This window comes from Delphinus delphis, chromosome 8, assembly GCF_949987515.2.
Source record: "Delphinus delphis chromosome 8, mDelDel1.2, whole genome shotgun sequence".
Lineage (NCBI taxonomy): Eukaryota > Metazoa > Chordata > Mammalia > Artiodactyla > Delphinidae > Delphinus > Delphinus delphis.
The window spans coordinates 105,060,443-105,082,377 of record NC_082690.1 but is presented as its reverse complement, the minus strand read 5'-3'; the positions used below and the strand labels follow the sequence as shown (position 1 = coordinate 105,082,377).

The 21,935-nt window shown below is 59.2% G+C and overlaps 2 protein-coding genes across 4 annotated transcripts; one reads left to right on the top strand and one right to left on the bottom strand.

The window, feature by feature from the left end:
- Nucleotides 1-603: 603 nt before the first annotated feature.
- On the top strand, nucleotides 604-3,931 carry PPP1CA (protein phosphatase 1 catalytic subunit alpha). Its single transcript, XM_060019390.1, has 7 exons — nucleotides 604-759; nucleotides 1,285-1,416; nucleotides 1,570-1,800; nucleotides 2,414-2,518; nucleotides 2,963-3,186; nucleotides 3,269-3,403; nucleotides 3,485-3,931. The coding sequence occupies exons 1-7, from the start codon at nucleotides 705-707 to the stop codon at nucleotides 3,593-3,595; spliced, it is 993 nt and encodes a 330-aa protein (XP_059875373.1). The 5' UTR covers nucleotides 604-704; the 3' UTR covers nucleotides 3,596-3,931.
- Nucleotides 3,932-3,946: 15 nt separating this feature from the next.
- Nucleotides 3,947-10,475, bottom strand: RAD9A (RAD9 checkpoint clamp component A). 3 transcript variants are annotated; one of them, XM_060019388.1, is made up of 11 exons: nucleotides 10,348-10,475; nucleotides 10,190-10,260; nucleotides 9,611-9,739; nucleotides 9,043-9,157; nucleotides 8,856-8,955; nucleotides 6,270-6,376; nucleotides 6,070-6,179; nucleotides 5,916-5,980; nucleotides 5,688-5,825; nucleotides 4,744-4,951; nucleotides 3,947-4,655 (listed from the first exon to the last, which is right to left on the bottom strand). In XM_060019388.1, exons 1-11 carry the CDS (start codon nucleotides 10,379-10,381, stop codon nucleotides 4,560-4,562), a joined length of 1,173 nt encoding a protein of 390 aa, XP_059875371.1. In that variant the 5' UTR covers nucleotides 10,382-10,475; the 3' UTR covers nucleotides 3,947-4,559. The 3 variants fall into 3 exon arrangements, with proteins under 3 accessions (XP_059875371.1, XP_059875370.1, XP_059875369.1); XM_060019387.1 differs by lacking the exons at nucleotides 10,190-10,260; nucleotides 10,348-10,475 and having other exon boundaries at nucleotides 9,611-10,160; XM_060019386.1 differs by lacking the exons at nucleotides 10,190-10,260; nucleotides 10,348-10,475 and having other exon boundaries at nucleotides 6,070-6,376; nucleotides 9,611-10,164.
- Nucleotides 10,476-21,935: the final 11,460 nt, after the last annotated feature.

The window sequence follows — 21,935 nt, the reverse complement described above, 5'->3', positions numbered from 1 at the left end:
CTCAAAAGGCAAGGATAAGACATTACAAAAAGTAATAATTTAGCATGCACCACAGGCAGTGTGGACCAAAATGAGCTCGGAGTTCAGCAACAGGTGTCTGGATCTACCTAGCCAGTCGCCCGAGGGCCCCAGACTCAGGAGGTAGAGGTCCTCCGTGAATTCGAGGCTAACTCTTACTATCTCTGAGCCTCAGTTTCCTTTCCTGCACTTCAAGGGCTTAATCTGCACTGTTTGGGGAGACCCAATGAGTTACCAATGAGGTCACACAACCTTCCCGACCAGGACAGAAGTGGGAAGGACTGCTTAGCCCTTGAAAGAGAAAAACAACTTCCACAGTACTTCCGACCGCACCTCCTCCGAACAGCCGAGGGTAACTCAAGGGCGGAGCTAGGCTTGACCTCGCCCCATGAAGCCCCGCCCACAGGGCAGGCTCCGCCCCAGACACACGAGTCAGTCCAAGTCCGGTCCCCTGACCGAGGCCCCGCCTCCCGGGCCGCCGCGACCCCTGCGCCCTGCGTCCGACGGAGGCGCTAGAGCGCAGGGGCAGCGGGCGGGGCGGGGCGGGGAGGGGCGGGGCAGGAGGCCTAGGAGGCGGGGCGGCGAGCCGGGGCGGGCGGAAGGAGCGCCAGGCCGGAAGGAGGCATCGGGAGGGCGGGAGGCAGGAGCGGGCCCGGAGCTGCTGGGGCCAGAGCGGCGGCGCCGCCATGTCCGACAGCGAGAAGCTCAACCTGGACTCTATCATCGGGCGCCTGCTGGAAGGTTGGCCGGGGCAGGGGAGGTGGGCGCCGGCCGCGCCCTGGTCCCCTGCCCGGCCCGGAAGTGGCGCGCGGGTGGACTTGCCCCTCCCAGGACCAGCTTAGACTGGGCGGGGACGGGCCGCGAGGTCCCGTGGCCGCAGGTGCCCCCCTTCCCAATTGCGGCGCCCCTGGGAGGTCTGGGGTTGCTCCCCTTGCCAGAGCAGGGCGGGGGCGCACGGGTTAGCCAGGGCTCTTGGGGTTAGAAAGAAATCCGAGAAGCCTAGCCCCCGCAAGCAAGGGGTCCTGTGTTCTGAGGTTTTGGCAGGCCTCCGCGCACAGCAGTCCCCTTTCGAGTGTCTTGAGGGTAGTTGGGGGTCTCGTCCCTTGAGGCTTGAGGCGGGGGTCCCAGGAGGCTGAGCAGCAACAGCTGCCCCTGGGCGAGGCGGGGCCCGGGAGGCCCAGGCGCCCCCCAGAAGTGCCTACGGGGCCACCCATGTCACCCACCCTCTTCTCGCCTGAGGGTCCTGACGCCTCATTCCACTCCCAGTGCAGGGCTCGCGGCCTGGAAAGAATGTACAGCTGACAGAGAACGAGATCCGTGGTCTGTGCCTCAAATCCCGGGAGATTTTCCTGAGCCAGCCCATTCTTCTGGAGCTGGAGGCACCCCTCAAGATCTGTGGTGAGCCCCCTGCCCAGGCCCCTTTGCTTCCTGAAAGTGGGTACCCACCACCACCAGCCAAAGTCCCTGGATCTCTCCACCCTTGAGTCCAACCCTGGCCCTGGGTTCAAGTTCAGACTGCATCTAGTGCTGACCTGGTTCTCTGGGTCACAGGCGACATTCATGGCCAGTACTACGACCTTCTGCGGCTGTTCGAGTACGGCGGCTTCCCTCCAGAGAGCAACTACCTGTTTCTGGGGGACTACGTGGACAGGGGCAAGCAGTCTTTGGAGACCATCTGCTTGCTGCTGGCCTATAAGATCAAGTACCCTGAGAACTTCTTTCTGCTCCGTGGGAACCACGAGTGCGCCAGCATCAACCGCATCTACGGCTTCTACGATGAGTGTGAGTGGGCGGAGCCTCTGGGGCTGAAGGTCGCCATTCAGTGCGACCCTCGTGTTGACCTGGTGGCTGGGGTAGCAGTGTTTGACAAACACCTGCTAGACTGAGCTCTGTGAAGGCAGGGCCAGTTCACGTCTCTCCGCCCTGCCCTCCTGGCATGGGTCCTGGCGCTCAGGAGGGACGTGGTGAATGGTTGCCGACTGAAGGGCTGCCAGCATTCTAATGCAGGGCCTTGCCTGCCGACACCCCCCTCCACTGCATCCGTTACTTAAGCACTTAGGATGCCTGTCTGGACTGGACTCTCTTGGCCAGAAGCTGAGAGAGACCAGACCTGGTCTTGGCCTGGCTCTGCTCATGTGCAGGGGGGTGAGTGCCAACCCTGAGGTTGTTCCAGAACTGGAACTTGGGGGTTCCTGTGGACTCAGCTGCCTTAGAATTCGTCCTGGGAGGCAGTGGGGTGGGGATTGGCCCGGGGGGGAGGGTTCCCTTCTTGCCGTCCATTCTCTTCTCCCAGCTGTGTCTGAACAACACACAATGTGCCCTGGAAGGCCCAGAGACCCACACTGAGGGTGGGGCAGACAGGCCTTCTCGTGAGCCCTCTCCTTCCTCTGGGCAGGCAAGAGACGCTACAACATCAAACTATGGAAAACCTTCACCGATTGCTTCAACTGCCTGCCTATTGCTGCCATTGTGGATGAAAAGATCTTCTGCTGTCACGGGGGTGAGGGCGGCTCTGGGCCGCATGGCGAGGGAATGCTTGGGCAGGACGAGCCTGGCCACATCCCTGGGGGATTTGGGACAGAAGTGTTAGCTGAAGGACACATTCTCAGCCACCTGGAACAGCTCTCCCTGGAGCCCTGGTTTGGATATCACTTTTTCCACAAAGTCCCCCCGCACCCCAGCATTAGGCTGCACTCACTGTCATGTCGTGGCCTCGGTTTCTTGCGTGGAGTTTGCTTGTCTTTTTCCAGGGAGCATTGTGCTCCTGGAAGGGACAGGGACTTGAAGAGGCAGAAGGCGATGAGCTCTGCCTGTCTAGGCTCCCAGGAATCCAGGAGAGGGCGGCGGGTTGAGGGAACAGAGGCTGATTGGCAAAGGCTTCCTGGAGAAGGGAGGGCCCTTGTTTTGAGGCTTGAGGAAGTGACCTGCCGCTGGTGCCCCCCAGGCCTGTCCCCGGACCTACAGTCCATGGAGCAGATCCGGCGTATCATGCGGCCTACAGACGTGCCAGACCAGGGCCTGCTGTGTGACCTGCTGTGGTCTGACCCTGACAAGGACGTGCAGGGCTGGGGCGAGAATGACCGTGGCGTCTCCTTTACCTTTGGAGCTGAGGTCGTGGCCAAGTTCCTGCACAAGCACGACCTGGATCTCATCTGCCGGGCACACCAGGTGGGCTGGCAGCTCTGGTCTGGGTGGCAGCGGGGGCCGGGCAGCAGCACCTGCTGAACTAACTGTCCCCACCCTCGTCCAGGTGGTAGAAGATGGCTATGAGTTCTTTGCCAAGCGGCAGCTGGTGACACTCTTCTCAGCTCCTAACTACTGTGGCGAGTTTGACAACGCAGGCGCCATGATGAGCGTGGACGAGACGCTCATGTGCTCCTTCCAGGTGGGGGTGGAGATGGGGATGGAAGGGGCGGGAGGGGCCCATGGCTCAGCCCCATGAGCCTGACCAGCTTGCCTCTTTTAGATCCTCAAGCCCGCCGACAAGAACAAGGGGAAATATGGGCAGTTCAGCGGCCTGAACCCTGGAGGCCGGCCCATCACCCCGCCCCGCAACTCCGCCAAAGCCAAGAAATAGCCCCCGTGTGCCCGCCCTCTGCCCCAGACGGTGGATTGTACAGAAATCACGTGGCTGTGAGGGTTCGTGCTGGCCCCCTAGGGCCGCCCATCACAGGGAACACGGAGCCTTGGTGTATTTTTCTTTTTTTTATGAATCAATAGCAGCGTCCAACCCCCAGGGCTCCTTCCACCTGCACCTGCAGTGGCTGCAGGCAGGATCCTGGGGCTGAGGCTGCAGCTCAGGGCAGAGCAGGGCCAGATTGTGGGTCCCCAGCCTTGCTTGGCCTCAGGGCTGGCAGCCGGATCCTGGGGCGACCCATCTGGTCTCTCGAATAAAGGTCAAAGCTGGATTCTCGCCATGGCGTCTGTCTCCCTTGTCCGAAATGCCGCGCCTGGCGACCTCTTCTGCCTAGGGCCACTTGGGAGGCTTGCTGGGCATGGGGCCCGAGCGAGGGAAACACCAGCCACACGCTCAGGTCACAGGGGCCTTTGGAATTTCCAAGTCAGGGCCAGAGAGTTTTGGAAAAGCAAGCAAAACAGTGTATGCCGGGCACAGGGGATCCCCGAGGTGTACCCAGGATCTGAGGGAGGGACAGGTCCTGGTTGGCAGAGAAGGTGGATCAGCAGGGGCCAGCAGCCCCACCGAGGTTTTTTTCTTAGGGAGGTGGGCTTAGAGAACGCAGGCCCCCAACCCTGCCGCATGGTTGGATAAAGAGGTGAGGGGCCTCCCAGCAGGTGGCAGCTCGGCACCAAGACTGGGAACAGACATGATCGACTGGGGGCCGAAGGGAGACGACAGGACCCAGGCCAGTCACAGATAGCCGAGCAGGGCCTGGGGGAGGCGGCAGGACCAGCCAGCTGAGCTCCAGCACAGCCCACCTCTACCACCCACCCTGGAGGAGAGCTGGCCCCGCCCCTGGTTGGCGCTGGGAGATGGGGAGGCTGGGGCTTCCTCTGGTCCAGTCCTCCAAGGACCTCTCGGCTCAGCCTTCCCCCTCACTGTCTTCAGCCAGCACGGGGCTGGGCCCCTGGGGAGAGTGTGCAGGGGCCAGGATGGAGCCAAAGAACAGCGAGCGGAACTGGCGAGAAAACAGAGGAAGCCAAGTGAGCTCTGGAGGCTGCTCCCTCCGCCTCCCATCCCTGCCTCCGTCTCCAGCCAGCCCCTACCTTCTTGGGTGGGGGAGTCCCAGGCACTGTGCTGGGCTCGGTGTCATCTTCCTCCTCTGAGTGGGAGCCAGGGCTACAGTGGGGCTGGAAGCCAGGTGAAAGGGAGGTGGAGGGCAGTGTCCGTGAGCCCTCACTGCCCACGGTGGTTTCCATGGCGATCATGTACGAGTCAATGTCATCAAGGGCAAAGTCGTCCAGGTGGGGCGTGCTGTAAGCAGAGACGGCTTAGCAAGGGCAGGGAGAGAAGAGGGGGAACAGAGGCAGGGCCCCACCTTGGAGGGCTCAGCGGGTGGCTGCAAAAGCCCTGTGACCGTTGGTGACCTCTTGGTTTTATTACTTCCTGGTTTGGTGGGAGGGGAGAGGATGCCTGGGGTTAAGTGGCTGCTTCCTGGAGGGGGTGGACCTGGAATCCTTTCATCAGAGTTGAGGTAGAGGCCTGAGGGAGACATCTTGGGGGCCGGTTTAGCTCAGCTGGGGGAGGGGAGCAGCAAGTTCTGTAAGCTGGGCCACCTGGGGCCCAAGCCCGTACCTTCCCAGGGGACAGGAACCGGAGCGCACTGGGGCCCAGGGACATGCTGGGCAGAGGGCCAGGCCAAACTTCCTCTGCTTAAACTACACTGGGCCCATCCTCCCCAACCCACCTGCCCTTTCAGCCACCGCCTTCCCCAGTCCCAGGCAGCCCCCCGCTTCCCGGCAGCCCTTTCCCTCCTTGGCCTGGGAGGAGGCTCGGAGGGGAGGCCTCAGCCAGAGAAGGAAGCCAGCCCGACCCTGGGGACACTTCCCTGGGTGGGGGGAGTCTCTGAGTACAGCTGCCCAGTAAGGTTGAGCTTGCAGGGCTGGGGCCCAACAGGAAGTGGGGGGAGGGGAGGCGCTGACGCTGGAAGCAGCAGGCTCCCCAGGGTGCACAGAGGTGGGGAGGAGGAGTGGGTGGGCAGCGCTCTCACCTGTGAGCCTGAAGCTGAGGCGCTGGCTGCTGGAGCTCCGGGGCACGCAGGTCCTGGGGGTGCGGGTCCGGCTCTGAGAGCGTGGCCAGGACAAAGTGGCCGTCTAGCAGAGAGTCCTTGATGGCAAAGATGGCTGGCCTGGCAGGTGACGGGTCCAGGCACGGTCAAGGCCCTTTGGCTCCTGGCATCCCAGATCCCTCCCCACCCTGTCCTGAGGCTCGGAGTTACCTGCCAGGGCCATCGAAGTAAATGCTGAGAGACAAGTTCGCTGACTCGGCAAAGCTCAGGAGCCCCTGGGAAGGGAGAGGCAGAGCAGTGAGGCCCCGCACCGGGCAGGGAGGAGCGGTGGACCGGGCAGTGAGCGCGTGGCGGGCAACCTCACCCGGAATTCCTTGAGGCAGAAAGTGATGGCCACCCCTTCCTGGGCCTGCAGCTGCTGGAAATCCTCCCCCCCGATGCTCATCTCGGTCACCATGGCTTTGATGGTGCTGTCTGTGGAGACAGCAACAGGAGGAAACCTGGGCCCTGCCCCATCCCAGCCCATCTCTGCCCCCTGCCCCAGGCCATGTCTGGCGCTCTCACCTGCCTCCTCCTGGTAGCTACGCAGGATGATCCTGTGGCCACGGCCAATCCCCAGCGTCACTTCGGCCAGCGCAGGGGGGAAGGGCAGAACAGCCTCCCCCAGGACCCTGTGAGGAGGGCACAGCATCACCCCAAGACTCAGCCCCACCCAGTGGCTTCGCTCTCAGGATCTGAGGCGGGATGGTGACACACACCAATGTCCAAAGGGAACCAGGCCAGGCCTAGCATGCCCCCAGGGAGGACAGGAGCGGGACATGGTCCCTGCCCCGTCCAAGGCTCCCAGGCTGTCGTGGGAGAAGTCCACTTGCAAGAGACGGGGCGGACAAGAGCAGAGCCCACAGAAGACAGCAGGAAGCACGGGCTGTTTGCGCTGAACCAAACCGGGCAGGCGGCACCTGGCCACCCAGGGGCGGGAGACCATCCCCACACAGTCTGCATAAATGCGGCCCTCAGGGAGAGCCCTCAGATCCTTGTCTAGAAAAGACACATGCCGATAAACAGTTACAGGTGAAATAACATCTGGAATTTGCCTCAAATCACTTGGGACAGGAACTGGCGTCTACTTCTATATGAATTTAAAATTGCCCATAAGAAAAAGAGAAACAGGGGCTTCCCTAGTGGCGCAGTGGTTAAGAATCCGCCTGCCAACGCAGGGGACATGGGTTCGAGCCCTGGTCTGGGAAGATCCCACATGCCGCAGAGCAACTAAACCCGTGCACCACAACTACTGAGCCTGAGCTCTAGAGCCCGCGACCCAAAACTACTGAAGCCCGTGCGCCTACAGCCCGTGCTCTGCAACAAGAGAAGCCACCACAATGAGAAGCCCGCGCACTGCAACGAAGAGTAGCCCCCGCTCACTGCAACTAGAGAAAGCCCGCGCACAGCAGCGAAGACCCAACGCAGCCAAAAATAAATTAATTAAATTTAAAAACAAGAAACAACTGCTTTTTTTAAAGTTTTTTTTTGTATTATGTCTAACAGAGACAAAATTATTTAAGTCAATAAATTTTTAAGGAATTTCACATGTTCTGATTCTTTCCACTGTCCATCACCTTAGTTCCTCCAAACTCATAATCTTCAAGATAAAATAGCCTTTTCAGAAATAAGCTGTCATGTGAGTCAGCCCCCAATTCTCTTAGCTGGGCTTCTTTGATCTCCAATGGAATATGGACACACTTCAGAATTCCCCACCTGTAATCTCTGGGATCCAATTTCCTCAAGCAATTTACTTTAGGACCATGTTTAGGGTCAGGAGGTGGATCTGCCTGGTCCTGAATTTGACACCCTCTAAAAATGTATTAGGTTCAAATCACATTCACTCCTAAGCCATCACACCCTAGAACAGTACAGATTGTTGGGATAGGCCAATACCTAAGATAAAAAAAGTCTGACTGTTTTTCCAACGATGTAGGTTTACGGAAAATGCCCCATCAGGATAGATCTCAACACAACTGCTCTTTTTAAAGAAGAAAGAGGGGCTTCCCTGGTGGCACAGTGGTTGGGGGTCTGCCTGCCGATGCGGGGGACGCAGGTTCGTGCCACGGTCCGGGAGGATCCTACATGCCGCAGAGCAGCTGGGCCCATGAGCCGTGGCCGCTCAGCCTGCACATCTGGAGCCTGTGCTCCGTGACGAGAGAGGCCGCAGCAGTGAGAGGCCCGTGTACCGAAAATAAATAAATAATAAATAAATAAAGAAGAAAGAGAAAGAAAAATCCTCAAAATACAGACCACAGATTGATTCCCTCTTTCTCTACCCAAAGGGATCCTGGGCAGTGCTGTTTCAACAGAACTCAGAAAAACAGAAAGTCAGGACCCAAATGGACCTTGAGGTTACCATGGCCTTCGGCTACCAAAAGAAAAGAAACACAAAACCTTGGGTTACTTGGATGCAAGTGGCACCCAGCGTGTGGGTGAGTGGGAGGAGAGCCAATCCCCTCTGCTCTTGTCTTCACCAGGGACCTTTGCATCTGCTGGAGTCTCCCGGGCCCTGCACAGCCCCTCTGATTCCCCAGAACAGCTCCATCTCTACAGCTGCTTATTCAGGCAGCCCTCCTGGACCAGGACTTCCCCTCCTAGCCTCCTTCCTTGGCCTCCTGCTGGGACCCCTCGAGGCTAGAGCCCAGCCAGGTAGGAAGAGAGGCTGCCCTTGAATGGGGATCATCCCAGAAGGACGACAAGGCCAGAGAAGGGTCATGAGTCCCTGAGCCACAAAAATTAAGGGACCTTCAAAGGTGTTCAGGCCAGAGAAGACTTGAGGGCAGGCCAGAGACCCGTTCTCTGACAGAGGAGTCAGGATGGGTCTGAGTGGTCAGAAAACCAAGTCAGACCTTTGAGGTGGAGAATACAGACTCCAGAAGACAATGAGGAACATGGAACAAGGGAGCACCCAGCCCCTCCTCACTCCAGCCTCTGCCCTTAGAGGAGCCAGGCAAGGACCTGAAAGCAAACCGGGTTGGATAAACTCCTTGAGGTCTACAGAAACCCTGTAGGGAAAATGGGGGAAGTTCCTTCTTAAACTGACGGTTGAGGCCCAAAGAAGGAAGAGAGAAACCTAGGCCTCAGCTTGAAACCAGGGAGCGTGCTCACCTTGCTGGGGCACAGAGCACATGGGGGCACACGGCTGGGTCGAAGACAGCCTGCAGGGACTCGCAGTCCTGGAAGGACAGGTTGTGAGTCTTCCTCACCCCTGGATGGGCAGACAGGGTCTCAGTAGGCCTCGCCAACCTCCACCCCACGCCGCAAGGACGACCTGGCCAGCCAGCTGCTCACTCACCGTATTTGCAGTACAGCTGAACTACCAGGCGGCTGCTCCTGACATTCAGGGAGATGCAGCATTTCTCCACGGTCTTCTCCAGGATCGCCAGCGAGCGGAAGACTGACAGGAACGACTAGGCGATGGAAACACATCAGCCCAGTGCCGCGCCTCCACCAGCCAGCTCTCACATCCCCTTAGGCTCTGGCCCATCACGGGCTCAGCACTGTCACACCAGGAAAGGACTTCCCACACACACAGAAATTTACACCCTTCCAGGCCTTCGTTCATACTGTTCCCCTTGTCTGGAATGCCTTGAAAGACCTGCTTACCTTTCAAGGACCAGCTTGAATGTCACCACTCTCTGCAGGTCCCTGGCAGAATCAATTAGCCTCTCCGTATCTCCCATTACCGTACCCTGTGGATGTCCGTACTACGCCCCTGCGCTGCATTTTGCATTGGATTGCTCCTGCATATGTTTCTCTCTCCAGCTGGCACCTACTGTGTGCCTCAGAGCAAACGCACTGGTAGAGGTTCCTGGGGGGGTTCCTGGGGGAGTGCACTGCCACCGCTGAGGGAGGGGCCTCACCTTCATCAGGATCTTACAGCGCAGCGGGTCCTGACCAGGGGTGGCCGCCTGGTACTGCTGGAAGAAGAGTGGGGCAAAGAGGAAGCAGGCATAGGCCGAGCGGGAGGAGTTCACGGTCCGGAGGGAGAGCTGGGCCAGGAAAAGCAGGGAGAGGGATGCAGTCACCTGCAATGTCAGGCCCAGCCCTCTGGCCGGCTTTTGCTCACACACTTGCCCTAATGTCCTCCACTTCCACCATCGTCTGCTGAATCCCTCCCTCTCCTTCCAATCAGCGGGTATCTTCTCCATGAAGCCTTCCCGGAGTGCCCCTCAGCACCGCTCCCGCAGCAAGGGCCCTACACAGCTTTCAGCGCCGACCCCACCCGCCCCCGGGCACTTCAGGGAGGGCAAATGCTCTCAATTCACACACTGGTCTGGGAAGATGACAGGGCTCAAGGTGACGTCCCAGCAACAGGGGAGGAAACTGTAACTCAGCAGACAAATCTGCCCACCGGCATCCTATCTGATGGGGGCGAGACTCGAGCCCAGGTTAGGGCTCCCTGTGGGAATCTCACCCCCCCCAATACCGTGGCTCCTCACCCCGTCTTCCAGGGGCTCCAAGTAGAGTTCGTCCCCGATACGGGACAGGGAGTGGACGGCCTTGCCGAGCACTGCGGGCAGGAGAGGAGAAAAACACTGCTTTGCTGGCGCTTTGGGCCCTCCCATGTGCCCCCAGCCCCGGGCTGGCCCCAACTCACCCTTCACGTTGCTGCCCGTAACCAGACACTTCATGCTGCTCCCTGCGGCCGGGCTGTGAAAGGCGGCGGGCCCCGGACTGGACCCCAGCTCGCTGCTCCCCTCCGGGTCTCCCCTGCCGCCGCGGGTGCCCCGGGTTCTCTTCCCGCGCACCGCCCCCGGAAGCCCCGCCCCCGCCTCCTCATTGGGCCACACGCCTGCACCTCCGTCACGTGAGAAAAACGCTCGCCGGCTGCGCCGTCACGTGACAGAGTCCCGCTGGTGGCGGTCACGTGATCCGGGAGCGCCGGGCGCCTTCCTGGCTTGTCTCTTCGCGGGGTCCAGGGCCTCCCTCGGCCCTTCAGCGCCCCGGGTGAGCCGGGCCTGTGAGCGGGGCCCAGCGCGGCTGCGCACCCGAACGCAAGGCGCTCAAAGGGTGTGGGGAAGCGAATCCGGAGATGTGCGGGCGAGCCCGCCTGGGTCACTAATTTAGAACGGATTTTCTGGGCGTCTGTCGTGGGTACGGGGTCGAAGGCAGACCGTCGCACCCAATCCGAGCCGGGGACACGCACAGAAGCAGCAACCACTGGCACTAAAAAGAAATTAAAGCACGTTGCGGCAGGATCCCGGGGTGGGAAGTGGCTCTTCGCTCTGGCTTCGAGGATCCTGCGTTGATCCCGAAGAAGAGAAGATTCTCCGGACAGAAAGGGGTAGAAGGGTGTGGCTGGCAGGGGAAGGTGAGAGTAAAGGCTCAGCGGTGCATGGGGCTTTGCCCCCGTTGGGAGGGAAGTGGGTCTGTGAGAGGAGGGGTGAGCGCTGTCAAATGAGGAGGGTCACTAACGGGAAGGGCTGGAAACGTTTTCTGAGGTTAGACGCATGCGTATGTGGCCCTTTGAAAAAACGACCAAGGGACTGTGCCGAAGGAGGGGCTTCATCGGCGGGCAGGTCTTCCCCTAGCCCTGGGCCTCGGTCCTCCGCTGCGTGAACTGGAAGGGAAGTCCTGGAGGGGCTCCCTGACCTCTAGTTCCCTGCAGCACCCAGTGTGCTTTGAAGGGCCCTGGGCACCACTGCGTTCCTTTAGGGCCCATCTGGACTTGCCCCTCTGGTACTGTCCCCAGTGAGGAGGCCATGTTTGTCTGTGGGCCCCTTGCCCTCCTGCTCCTGGCCTGCAGTCCTGGACCCCACTTTGTTTCTTCCTCTCCTTGCCTTCAGCTCCACTCCCTCACCAAGTTTCCCTGGAGCACTGGGAGAGGTTATTCTTGCCTTTTAGCAGGGTCTGTGTAAATGGTACTCCCTCTACCCAGGCTTTAGGTCAGTAAACCTGGAGTCATCCTTGACCCCATGCTCTCCCGCACCCTACATACTGCAAGCCTCCAGCGAGCCCTGACTGCTCTGCCTCTCAAACAGATGGCAACTTCGTCCTTTTCTCCCATGTCCACTGCCATCGTCCTGGCTCAGGCCACCATCATCTCTCACCCGAATGACTGTGGGAGCTCCCTGGGTGGTTCCCTGTCTCCTCCAGTCCACTCTCCAAGCAGCATCAATGTGACCTTCCTAAAATGTAAACTGTGTCACGCCTCTCCCTGGTGTAGACCCTGCAGTGGTTCCCAACTACTATACTTGCCGTCAAATCTAAACCCCTTGGGGATTCCGTGGCAGTCAGTGGTTAGGACACCGCACTTTCACTGCTGAGGGCATGGGTTCAATCCCTGGTGGGGGAACTAAGATCCAGCAAGCCGTGAGTCCTGGCCGCCCCCCCCAAAAAATTCTAAACCCCTTACCCCAAACCTGCAGGAAGGAGCGGGCCCCACCCATCTCTCCACCTGTCTGTGGCCTTCCTGTGCATCAGAACTGGCCCCATCAGTTCCCTGAACGAACCACATCCTTTTCCACCTTGGGATCTCTGTAAAGCTGTCCCCACTACTTGGAACGCTCTTTCCCCTTCTCATAGGCTGGCGCCTTCTCTTCCTAGGGCTCAGCTTCAGTTGCCCATCCTCAGATAGGCCTTCTCCTCTTCCCCCTCCACCCGCCACCCCCCACCCTGCATTGTCTAGCTAAGCCCTTGCTCTGGGTTATCCACAGCACTTCTCCCAACTCAACATTATTTCATAGTGTCTACTTCTTTAATGCCCCTAGTTATGTCAGCTCCATGAGGGCAGGGACCTAGTCTGTTTTGTTTGTTACTGTATCCCTCTACCTCCCGCAGGGCCTGGCCCTCAGCAGGTGATCAGTAAGTATGCGTTCAGTGAATAGGTGTGTGACCCAAGTGTAGCCGAGTTGCCTCTGGTTCCCTCGTAGCACGTAGCATGGTGCTGTGATGAAAGGAACAAAACTTCCAGCCTCTGCCCACAGTCCAACCCTTCCATGAACAATAGCTGTCCCCCCACATTCTGTGCAAACCCCTGCCCCCCAAGGAACCTAGCATTCGTTATTCTCTTCTTTACTTTCCTCCTTCTCTCTGGATCTCGTCCTCTCTCTTTTCATTCCAGTGAAAATCAGCAGAGCCTTCATGGCTTCTCCATCTCTTCCCCACAGCCATTGCCGGAGCAGCCCAGCTGGAACAGAAGATAGATGCCAAAGCTCCCTGGAAGGCAGGGAGGGGAAGGTGTGACTAATCGCACACCCGTGTCTCTGCCCCTGACACCTATGGGACCAGTAGGGTCCTGTGGCATCGAGGTCGTTGGAGCAAGGCCCCGGGGGAAGGGAGAGGGAGACGTAAACGCTTTAGGACTTTCTCTTTTTTTTTTTAATATTTATTTATTTGGTTGCACCAGGTCTTAGTTGCTGCGAGCGGGCTCCTTAGTTGAGGCATGTGAACTCTTAGTTGCGGCGTGCATGTGGGATCTAGTTCCCTGACCAGGGATCGAACCCGGGCCCCCTGTGTTGGGAGCACGGAGTCTAATCCACTGCACCACCAGGGAATTCCCAACGCTTCAGGACTTTTGATGAGTCTTTCTTCCACTGCACGCACACACCTGCCAAAAGTTGGGAAGCACCTGACCCTTCTGAAGGGTTCAGACACGAGAAAAGAGCCTAGAGCCAGGACTCGGGAGTCCTGGGTCTCTGGTCTGTGCTTCAGCGCTGACTTGCTGTGTGACTTTGGGCGAGTCCCTCCTGTCTCTGCGGCTGTACAGTGTGGTTGGTGGCACGAGATACTCACTGAGGTCCCTTCCCACCTTGACGTGCTGTGATCCCGAGGGGGCCCTTCGGCTTCCCTGAGCCCCTCACCTAGCCGCAGCTCTGGAGAGGAGCTGGAATTGGCAGGCCTGCTTCCCCCAGGCTGTGGGGCTGGAAGGGAGCTTTCCCATCGGAGGCCAAGCAGCCTCTCCAGGCTTGCAGTTGGCGTAGCCGAAAAGGCCCTTCAGGTCCAGAAGGGAGAACACACAACGGCGGACGAGGACCTTGCGACTCTAGCCCTGCTACAGACAGCCTCAAGCAAGTCGAGGCCCTTCTCTGAGCCTGTTTCCTCCTTGATAAAATGAGGGGGTTGGATGAGATGCTCTCTCAAGATCCTTTCAAACCCCACATTCTTACAGTCTTCGCCATACCCCACAGTAGAGGTGGTCTCCTTCAAGTACACAAGTATGTGATTGTGTGTGTGTGTGTGTGTGTGTGTGTGTGTGTGTGTGTGAATATCAGGGGTGGATATGGAACGGATGAAGGTGGTTACCATTTCAAACTTTTAAACTAATTTTCTGTCTGGAAATATCTTCCGTTCAACCACCGCTTCTCACTCAACTAGTTACGTTTGAAATCGCAGAATCCTCAGAGCTCAGTAATTCGTTCATTTAACACGTGTTAGACACGCTTTCCTGAGTGTAGGAAAGAAAGCACACGACGAAACTCCCTGCCCTCGTGGGCTTCCACTCGACTGGAGAGAGACAAACCAGAGGGCCTGACTGTGCCAAAGCCTCTGGCAGAGCCTGCTGGGCTGCGCACACGGGAGACGGGATTTGCCTGGTGACTCTGGGGTTGCCGAGCAGGTAAGGGAGCTCTGAGCTGCTGGGGGCACTGAGCTGGTGGGGCTCTACTTGCCCACCTATCATGCCTTTGTGGCACACCAGGTGCCTCGAGCCCCCAGAGGCAAGCCCTGCCCGGGCCTTTCTTGTTCACTGGCATTTCTCCCAGCAACCAGAACAAGCCTGGCACATAGCAGTGGTTTAATAAACAGGTCAGATGCCCCAAGAGTATAGGGTTCAGAGAGGTTACAAGACTTGAAGCCAGGGACTTCCCTGATGGTGAAGTGGTTAAGAATCCACCTGCCAGTGCAGGGGACACGGGTTCGAGCCCTGGTCTGGGAAGATCCCACGTGCCGCGGAGCAACTAGGCCCGTGCGCCACAGCTACTGAGGCTGCACTCTAGAGCCCGCACGCCTAGAGCCCGTGCTCCGCAACCAGAGAAGCCACCCCAAGGAGAAGCCCGCACATCGCAACCAGGAGTAGCCCCTGCTCGCCGCAACTAGAGAAAGCCTACGTGCAGCAACGAAGACCCAACACAGCCAAAAAAAAAAAAAAAATTATTAAAAAAAATAAAGCCCTTAGTTCACATGGTCAGTGTTGCTGTTACTGGGATTGCTGTGTCCTAGCACCCCCATCTCTGGAGTGACCCCCTCATGGTATTCTGGGGTCAGGACCAGGGACAAAATACATCACCAGCACGGACGAAGCCAGGGTGAATCCATTCTAGGAAGTGAGAGGGAAATCCCCCCACAGAAACATTACAGAGGAAAGTTCTGGAGGCCAGGAACTGGAAAATACTCAGAGAATTAGGGTTGGGGTAGAAGTCAGCCCCAAGAAGAGGCGTGGGTGTAGGCAGGGCTGCGTGCCGCCCCTTGATTCTGGGCCCCCGGTGTGCCCTCTGCCGCACCAGCTAACTGGAGGCTGGCATGAGGTAATGGCTGTGCCCGCACTGCTAGGCTCCAGGCACAGGTCAGAGACCAGGTCCCTTCAGACTGCAGGGCTGAAGGTGGAGGGAGATGGGATGGAATTTTTAAACCTGCAGACGGGAAGGGGAAGCTCAGGCTTGTTCACCAAAACCTGGCATGCTGGAGTTACAGGGCCCCCTTGGAGCACAAGTGAGGTAAGTTTAGGACAAACGAAAGGCAGCGTGCTTCACCCAGCAGGGGAGGACTCCGATGGAACTCATTACCCCGAGATGCGGTCTTGGCTGGAAGTATAAATAGCTTCACAAAAGGTTTAGATAAATCTGTGGTTGACAGCTCCATTCATGGGTTAGAAGGGAAGGAAGCTGTTTGTGGCCTGCGGGCCCGCAGGGAAAGCATCAGGGAGGCGACCTGGCCTCCCTGAGACCACCCCTCGGGGCCTCTGTTGGAGGCCGGCTTTGGACCGAGGGAACCTGGGCGGCAGTGTTGGTGTTCCTACAGCCTGGAGCCCAGCCTGAGTCCCCAGACCCTTTCCTCGCCATCCGCTGTTTCGGGAGCCATGGGACCACCCGCTCTGGGGAAAGCACTCTGTCCTGGCTGTCCCCTAAGGGACCAGCAGAGGGAGACAGACACCGTGTCCAGTCCCAGCTTCCAGCACAGAGACCAGGCTGGTCTGCCCTGGGGAGGGCAAGCAGGCACCCGAGGGTCCCAGCTCTGTGTCCAACACGGGGCTAGGCGCCCAGAAGGCATCCTCTCTGGCCAAGGTGGGCTTCCTACAGTGCCGGGGTGGGGGGTGGGGGGAAAGGAGAGACTTCAGAGAACTGGGGGCAGGGCGGGGATGAGGCCCCTAACTAAGAGCAGGGTGGCTCTGGAACCATCTTCCCTCTGTCCCCGCAGACCCCCAGCCCCTGACGGGCAGGGTGTGGTCTCCGTAGGACCATGCTGTTCCGCGGGCACATACAGGAGATGCTTCAGAAAGCCTTGAGGGGGGGTGACTGAGTCCTACAGGCCCGAGTGCCAGTTCCTCCCGGCCCAGGAACCGGTTCCAGGCCAGGTGTGGTTCCCCAACTCTGGCTGCTCGGTTTCTCCCCAGCCACCCTCAAAGTCTCCCTTGACATCCCCCTGACCTCTGACCTCTCCCTTCTCGGCACTACAGCCGTTCTCACACCTGTCCGAGCTCTTGAGTCCCTGTTTCATTTAACAATGAAATTTTCATTTTGCAGCCGTCAGCGGCTGAAACCGACACATGCTCAGGGCGCTCTGCCGAGGATCACGAGGTAGACCTCGGAAAGGAGGCTTTGGGGCCCGGTGAGCTCCTCACAGACAGATGGGGGCCGGCGCCCGGCACAGCCAGGGTGGGCTGTCTCCCCAGGTCGCTTCAGAGCTCACTGTGCCCTGTGTCCATCCTCCCCGCTCCGGCCGGCCCTCCTCCAAGACACTGACCCCCTATGAGGAAGCTGTCTGGGATGCCGAGGCAGACGCTCAGGATCGTTTATCGTTGGAGGAAAGCTGAGCGGCGGCCCAACTCCAGAACTCTCTAGAGTTCTGTGTCTGTGCCCAGTGCGGGGAGTCAGCATGGGGGTGCTGGGGACAGGCCTCAGGAAGAAGGCAGAGTGGAAAGAACAGAGTAGGTACAGACAGACAGACTTGTAGACATGGAGGCTTGCAGGGGTCGGGGCACATCCTTAGCAGAGAAGGGAGGATAGGGCCTGGAGGGCAGATAATGATAATATTTAACCTTGTCGCGTTTTAAGTGCCAGAGATTTGACTTGTGTTAACTGAGGAAGGCATCATTATCATCTCCCCTGTCTTATGCAAGAGAAAACTGAGGTGTAGAGGAGTCAAGTGGCTCTCCCAAGGCCACACAGCTGGTGAAGGCGGAGCGGCACCTTCATGTGCTGCCAAGCTCCCAGCGGTGCTGGGACAGCCCCCCAGAGGGGCCAAGTGCAGTCTGTCCTCTGACACCCGCCCCCCGCCCCCGGGGCCCCTGTGGAACCCAGACAGTCTGGAGAAAGCCTGAGAAGGCTGAAGGAGGAACGCTGGCGGGAAGGAGGGGGCAGAGCGGAGGAGCGGCAGTGACTCAGCAGGGCAGGATAAGGATCCTCCTGCAGGGTAAGAGAGAGGTAACCCCGCTCCTCTGCCGGGGTGCCGGAGTCCCAGAGCCCGAGGCATGGGGTGTCCAGGGCAATGGAACATCCCGGAGAATGGCGGGGAAGCTGCTGGCGGACTGGGGTGGTGGTGGAGCCCCTGAGGGTACCCCTCCTGCCCCTGTCTTCCTCACACAGCCATCACCCTGACATCCTTGCAGACGGGGAGCCAGTCCAGGTAGGGCAGGGGAGAGGCAGGCGGCAGGACCTGGTTCCTCTCCTCGGCTGGGAGGCACGGGCTGTGGGCGCCGTTTTTCTCGGGAGGCCTGAGCTGGGCCAGGTGTAGGTGGGGGATGCAGGACTATTGCTAAGGTAGGAGGAGGCCTTTGGCCCTGGGGTTTCCGCTGACATCACAGCCAGCTCAGGGTGAGGCAAGGCCCTCTGGGCTCCTGACCCTGGAAGAAAGGGGAAAGTGCACTCCCTGCCGCCTTTCCTCCCCCTGCTGCCCTCGGTGGCCCCTGTGCCTGCACAGTCACGCTGGAGCACGCGTGCGTAGTGGCAGAGGGGCGCCCCTCCCGGGGTGCACGTCCACGGCGGCTCGCTTTGCAGGCCACACGGTCGGTCGGGCCCTCAGGAGGTACAGCCTTGTCCTGACTCTGTGTGCAGGCAGCCGTCTGCCTTCCAGCTCAGTGCTCATTCCATGATTCAGACTCACTGCTCTGCTCGCGGAATCCACAATTCCAGCTGAGGGGACTGAAGGCTCCCAGGCTGGCACCTCTCACCGACCCAGGAGGGCCACGTGGCATGGTTGGCCCAGTTAGTCGCGTGTGGCGGGTCGCGGGCAGGAGAGCCCAGGTCTCCTGCTCCAGGCACATGGGGACTCTCTGTCCCAGAGAACGTGCTCGTGTCCTGAGGAGAGAGACCAGGTGTGCCCCAGGTTAGATGCCTCATAGCCAGGGGGTGCTCTGCACGCGCTGCCGTCTCCGCATCCAGCCTCTTCTCCTTTCAAGAGTCTGCGCCTGCGCCGTGGGGGCAGTTAAGGGGGCGAGGTGCTCAAGGCAAACGGTCCTCAGTTCCAGCCCTGGTTCTACCTCCTGGTGTGACCTTAGACAAGCGACTTCACGTTACCAAGCCTCAGTGCCCTCGTGTGTAACATGGGGAAACTGCAGGTCTTATTTTCTAGGGTTATTGTAAGAATGGAATGAAATCATTCACAGAAAGCCTTAGCCCAGAACCTGACTCGTGGTGAGAGCTCAGTACGTTTCAACGCCTGTCATGAGTTAAGCCTGAGAGGCGCAAAGGAGCAGTGTGTCGCCAAGGAATGCCAGGCGTTGCAGCAGGCTGGCGGAGTCTCTGGGGCCGGCCGCTGCCTCTCCTGCCTGCGGCACAGGCCAGCCTCTGCCTCTTGACCCCAGGGCCTCTTAGGCCTCCTCTCTGTGTCCCTGGCACCTGGCACAGAGTAGGAACTCAAGGAATGTTTGGTGAACAAATGAATGAATGAGTGAATGTCCTTACTCATCTCTGTGGGCTTCTCCAATACCACACTGCTGCTCACCCACCAGGAGGGGACTGGACCAGAGGCTTCCCCGGACACCCCAGGGGTCAGGGCCCCTTCAATGCCAGTTCTGCATCTGCATGGGACATGGGGCCTTTTGGGCATATAGAGAGCCTTCCCTGGGGATGCCAGTTATGGGGGGAGGAGGGGAGGCAGGAGGGAGGGGTGGAATCCTAGCCTGTCCCTGAGCCAACACTGACTCACCCCCAGCCCCTTGGAGGGCAGCTCAGTCATCTCTGGGTGCCAGCCCTGCCCCCTACCCAGACACACCCTTTGAGGCCTGACCTGCCACCCCCTGCGGATGGTAAGGATTGAAGTCTGGAAGGCCAGAGAGGGCATCAAAACAGCATCCTCCTTATCAGCTCACTGATACTCCCACCATCCCATGGGAGGGGAGGCAGAGGTGGTCACAGCGCATTCCGCCAAGAGGTGGTGGGCTTGTCCCAAGGCCCGCCGCCCAATTGGAAGCCTGGCATCCTGACTCCCAGTCCTGCCCTCTGCCCTCTGCCCACGGCAGGCAGCCCCGTGAGCTACGCCCTTCGGCCTGTGGTTGGCTGCCGCTGCCCCTCCTGCCATCCAGCCACATTTCCATCCAGAAGCTCCACCTCCGCCCAGAGCTCTCCTTCCCTCATCATCCTCTGATCTCAGTTTAGTAGTGTCCCTTGTCACAAGACTGTGAAATTCTTGAAGGCAGGGGTGGGTTTTCCTTGTCTCTCTGTCCTTTACGGGACCTGGCACCCAGCAGGGGCTCAGGAAATACCTGTGCAACGCTTCGTGGGACAGATGGATCTGGAGCTCAGGGGGCCAGTGTCTCCTCTAACCTCTGCCCTGCCCCCAGCAGCAATCCCAGATCGTGAGAGCTGGCAGGGCCCCAAACAAACATCCCTTTCTGAGAGCCACAGGGGTGCAGGAACTTCCCCAAGTTCCCCAGCTGGAAATCAGAGGGCAGCCACCTGTGCCCACCACCCCACAGAAAGCCTGGAGGGGCTCTCGCTGCTCTGCTTCTCCCTTCTCCCCGCAACTCCCTCAGCCCAGCCCGCTTTGGGATTTTGGCAGAATAAAGGCACAGTCTTTATTCTAGCCCCTACCCCAAACCAACTGGCAGCTCCTAGCCTGCTGCCTTTGCCCAGACAGAGGGGCAGAGGGGCACTGGCAGCTTGGAGACGGAGTTGATTTTCCCTTTGGCAGTGGGGAAGATGGGGGAGGGGAGAGGCTTGCCCCCCACCCCCCACCCCGTCCCCGCCAGGTGAGGGGAGAGGGCAGGGATGCAAGTCCAGACAAGAGGCAGAGGGAGAACACGACTTCCCCAGCTTGTAGGGTCACGGCATCAAGCCCGGGGCGGTGTGGAAAGCCAGTTGTCCCTGCACCCAGCTGGCCTGGGTCCCCACTTCAGAGCTGCAGCCCTCGGTTCCTGCAGACCGAGGCTCTCTCTCTCGATTCCCGAGGTGAACATTTGCTGGCAGGGGTGAGGGCATGGGAAGCTTTCCTCCCCTTCCACTGCAGTCTGCTCCTCTTTGTGTCTCTTGCCCCGTCCCTTCTTTTTTCCCTCCTCTTCCCTCAGCCCCCCCTTCCTTCGGCTCCCCTCTCCCTCTTTCCCCTTTCTCCCCTGGCCCCTCCTCCTCTCCCGTGTTGGGGCCGCTTTCTCCCTGACTCAGCAAGGTGCTTTATAAGGTGCTGAGGGGCTCAGCCAAATCCAAACCACATTGTCTGTGCAGACACTCTCCACAAGGAGCAGGCTGCACACCAGGGGAGAAGGACTTGAGAGGCTCCCTTCTCCCCCTCCCGCTCCCCTTCCTTCTGTGGCTCCCTCCCTCTGGAAGGGTGGCTGCTAGGGGACCTCCTGGCCAGCCTCAGTGCCAGTCACCCCCTGGGCATCTGCCTCCTTGACCTTGGCCTGGGCATCAGAAGATCTTCGGGCTCACTGGCCAAGAATGTCATTGAAACTCCACAGCATTCTGGCTGGGGGAGGGGTGGGCGGGAGGCCCCCCCCCCAGCACTTTTGCAAAGGGCCCTTCCAAGGCAGGTTTCATCAGAGCTGCTCCTGACGCCCCAGAAAATCCCCTGCCCCCAACCCCCCCGCCAGCTCCCCTTTCTCAGCTCATTTTCTCCTCGTTTAGGAAATGAAAGAAAGCGGGAAAAAAAACCCCAAAACAAACCCAACAAGAGTCTGTCCCACTCCAGTGAGGTAATTGAAAACAAACTTCTTCCCCACCCCCCCACCCCCCCATCCCAGTTCTCGAAGTGCAGAAAAGGGAAGAGCTGCCCTGGGAACCCAGCGCTGGTCATGCCCACGCTGCCTGCTCTGACCCACAGGCTGCAGGGGCTATGGCAGGGCGGGCAGGGTGTCCTTCCTTCTCCGGTCGGGGGGGAGGGGGGACCCAGGGCAGGAGTGGTGAGCGCAGGCTCCGATGCTATTCCAGAGAGGAGTCACCTCTCAGGTCTGGCCCACCACCTCTCCCTCCTTGAAACAGCAAATAAACAACAACAAAAGCAACGTATTACCAAGTGATTTAATTGGCGGTCCGGTTCTAGAGCACTCAAGCCTTGGAGACCAAGTGACCGTCCCCCAAGAAAAGTCACAGAGTGGGGATGTCTGCAGGCCTCCAGATGAGAGCTGTTTCCTTTGCACGCTCCTTGGCAGCCCTCTGTACAGGGAGGAAGGGAGACCCTCCAGGGAGGGTCTGGGCTACGGGTCCCCTAGGAATCCCGCCCCGGCAAGTCCCAACCCAGGCCTGAGGGAAGGACGCAGGGAGAGCACTCCACACTCAAGACCACCCCCACCCCAGCACCGGAAAAAACCTACAATCCAAACCCCAAAGGCAGGAGATGGCCAAATGGCTTCTTGGGGAAGCATTTCACAAGTGGGGACTCTTGGTCTGTCCATCGCCTAGAATTCGAGCGGTCCCGCTGAGTCACCCCTGAAGCCTCTGGTGTTGAAACTGGTCCGGTGCCTCGTGCTGATTAATGAATTACAAATCCCCCACCCATGAGCACTCTCCTGGCGGCTGAGAAGAAGAATGAAGAACCCTGTGAACTTGAGGGAAAAACCCTCAGCCAAGTGCCCTCTTCTCTCCTCCACGCTGGGCA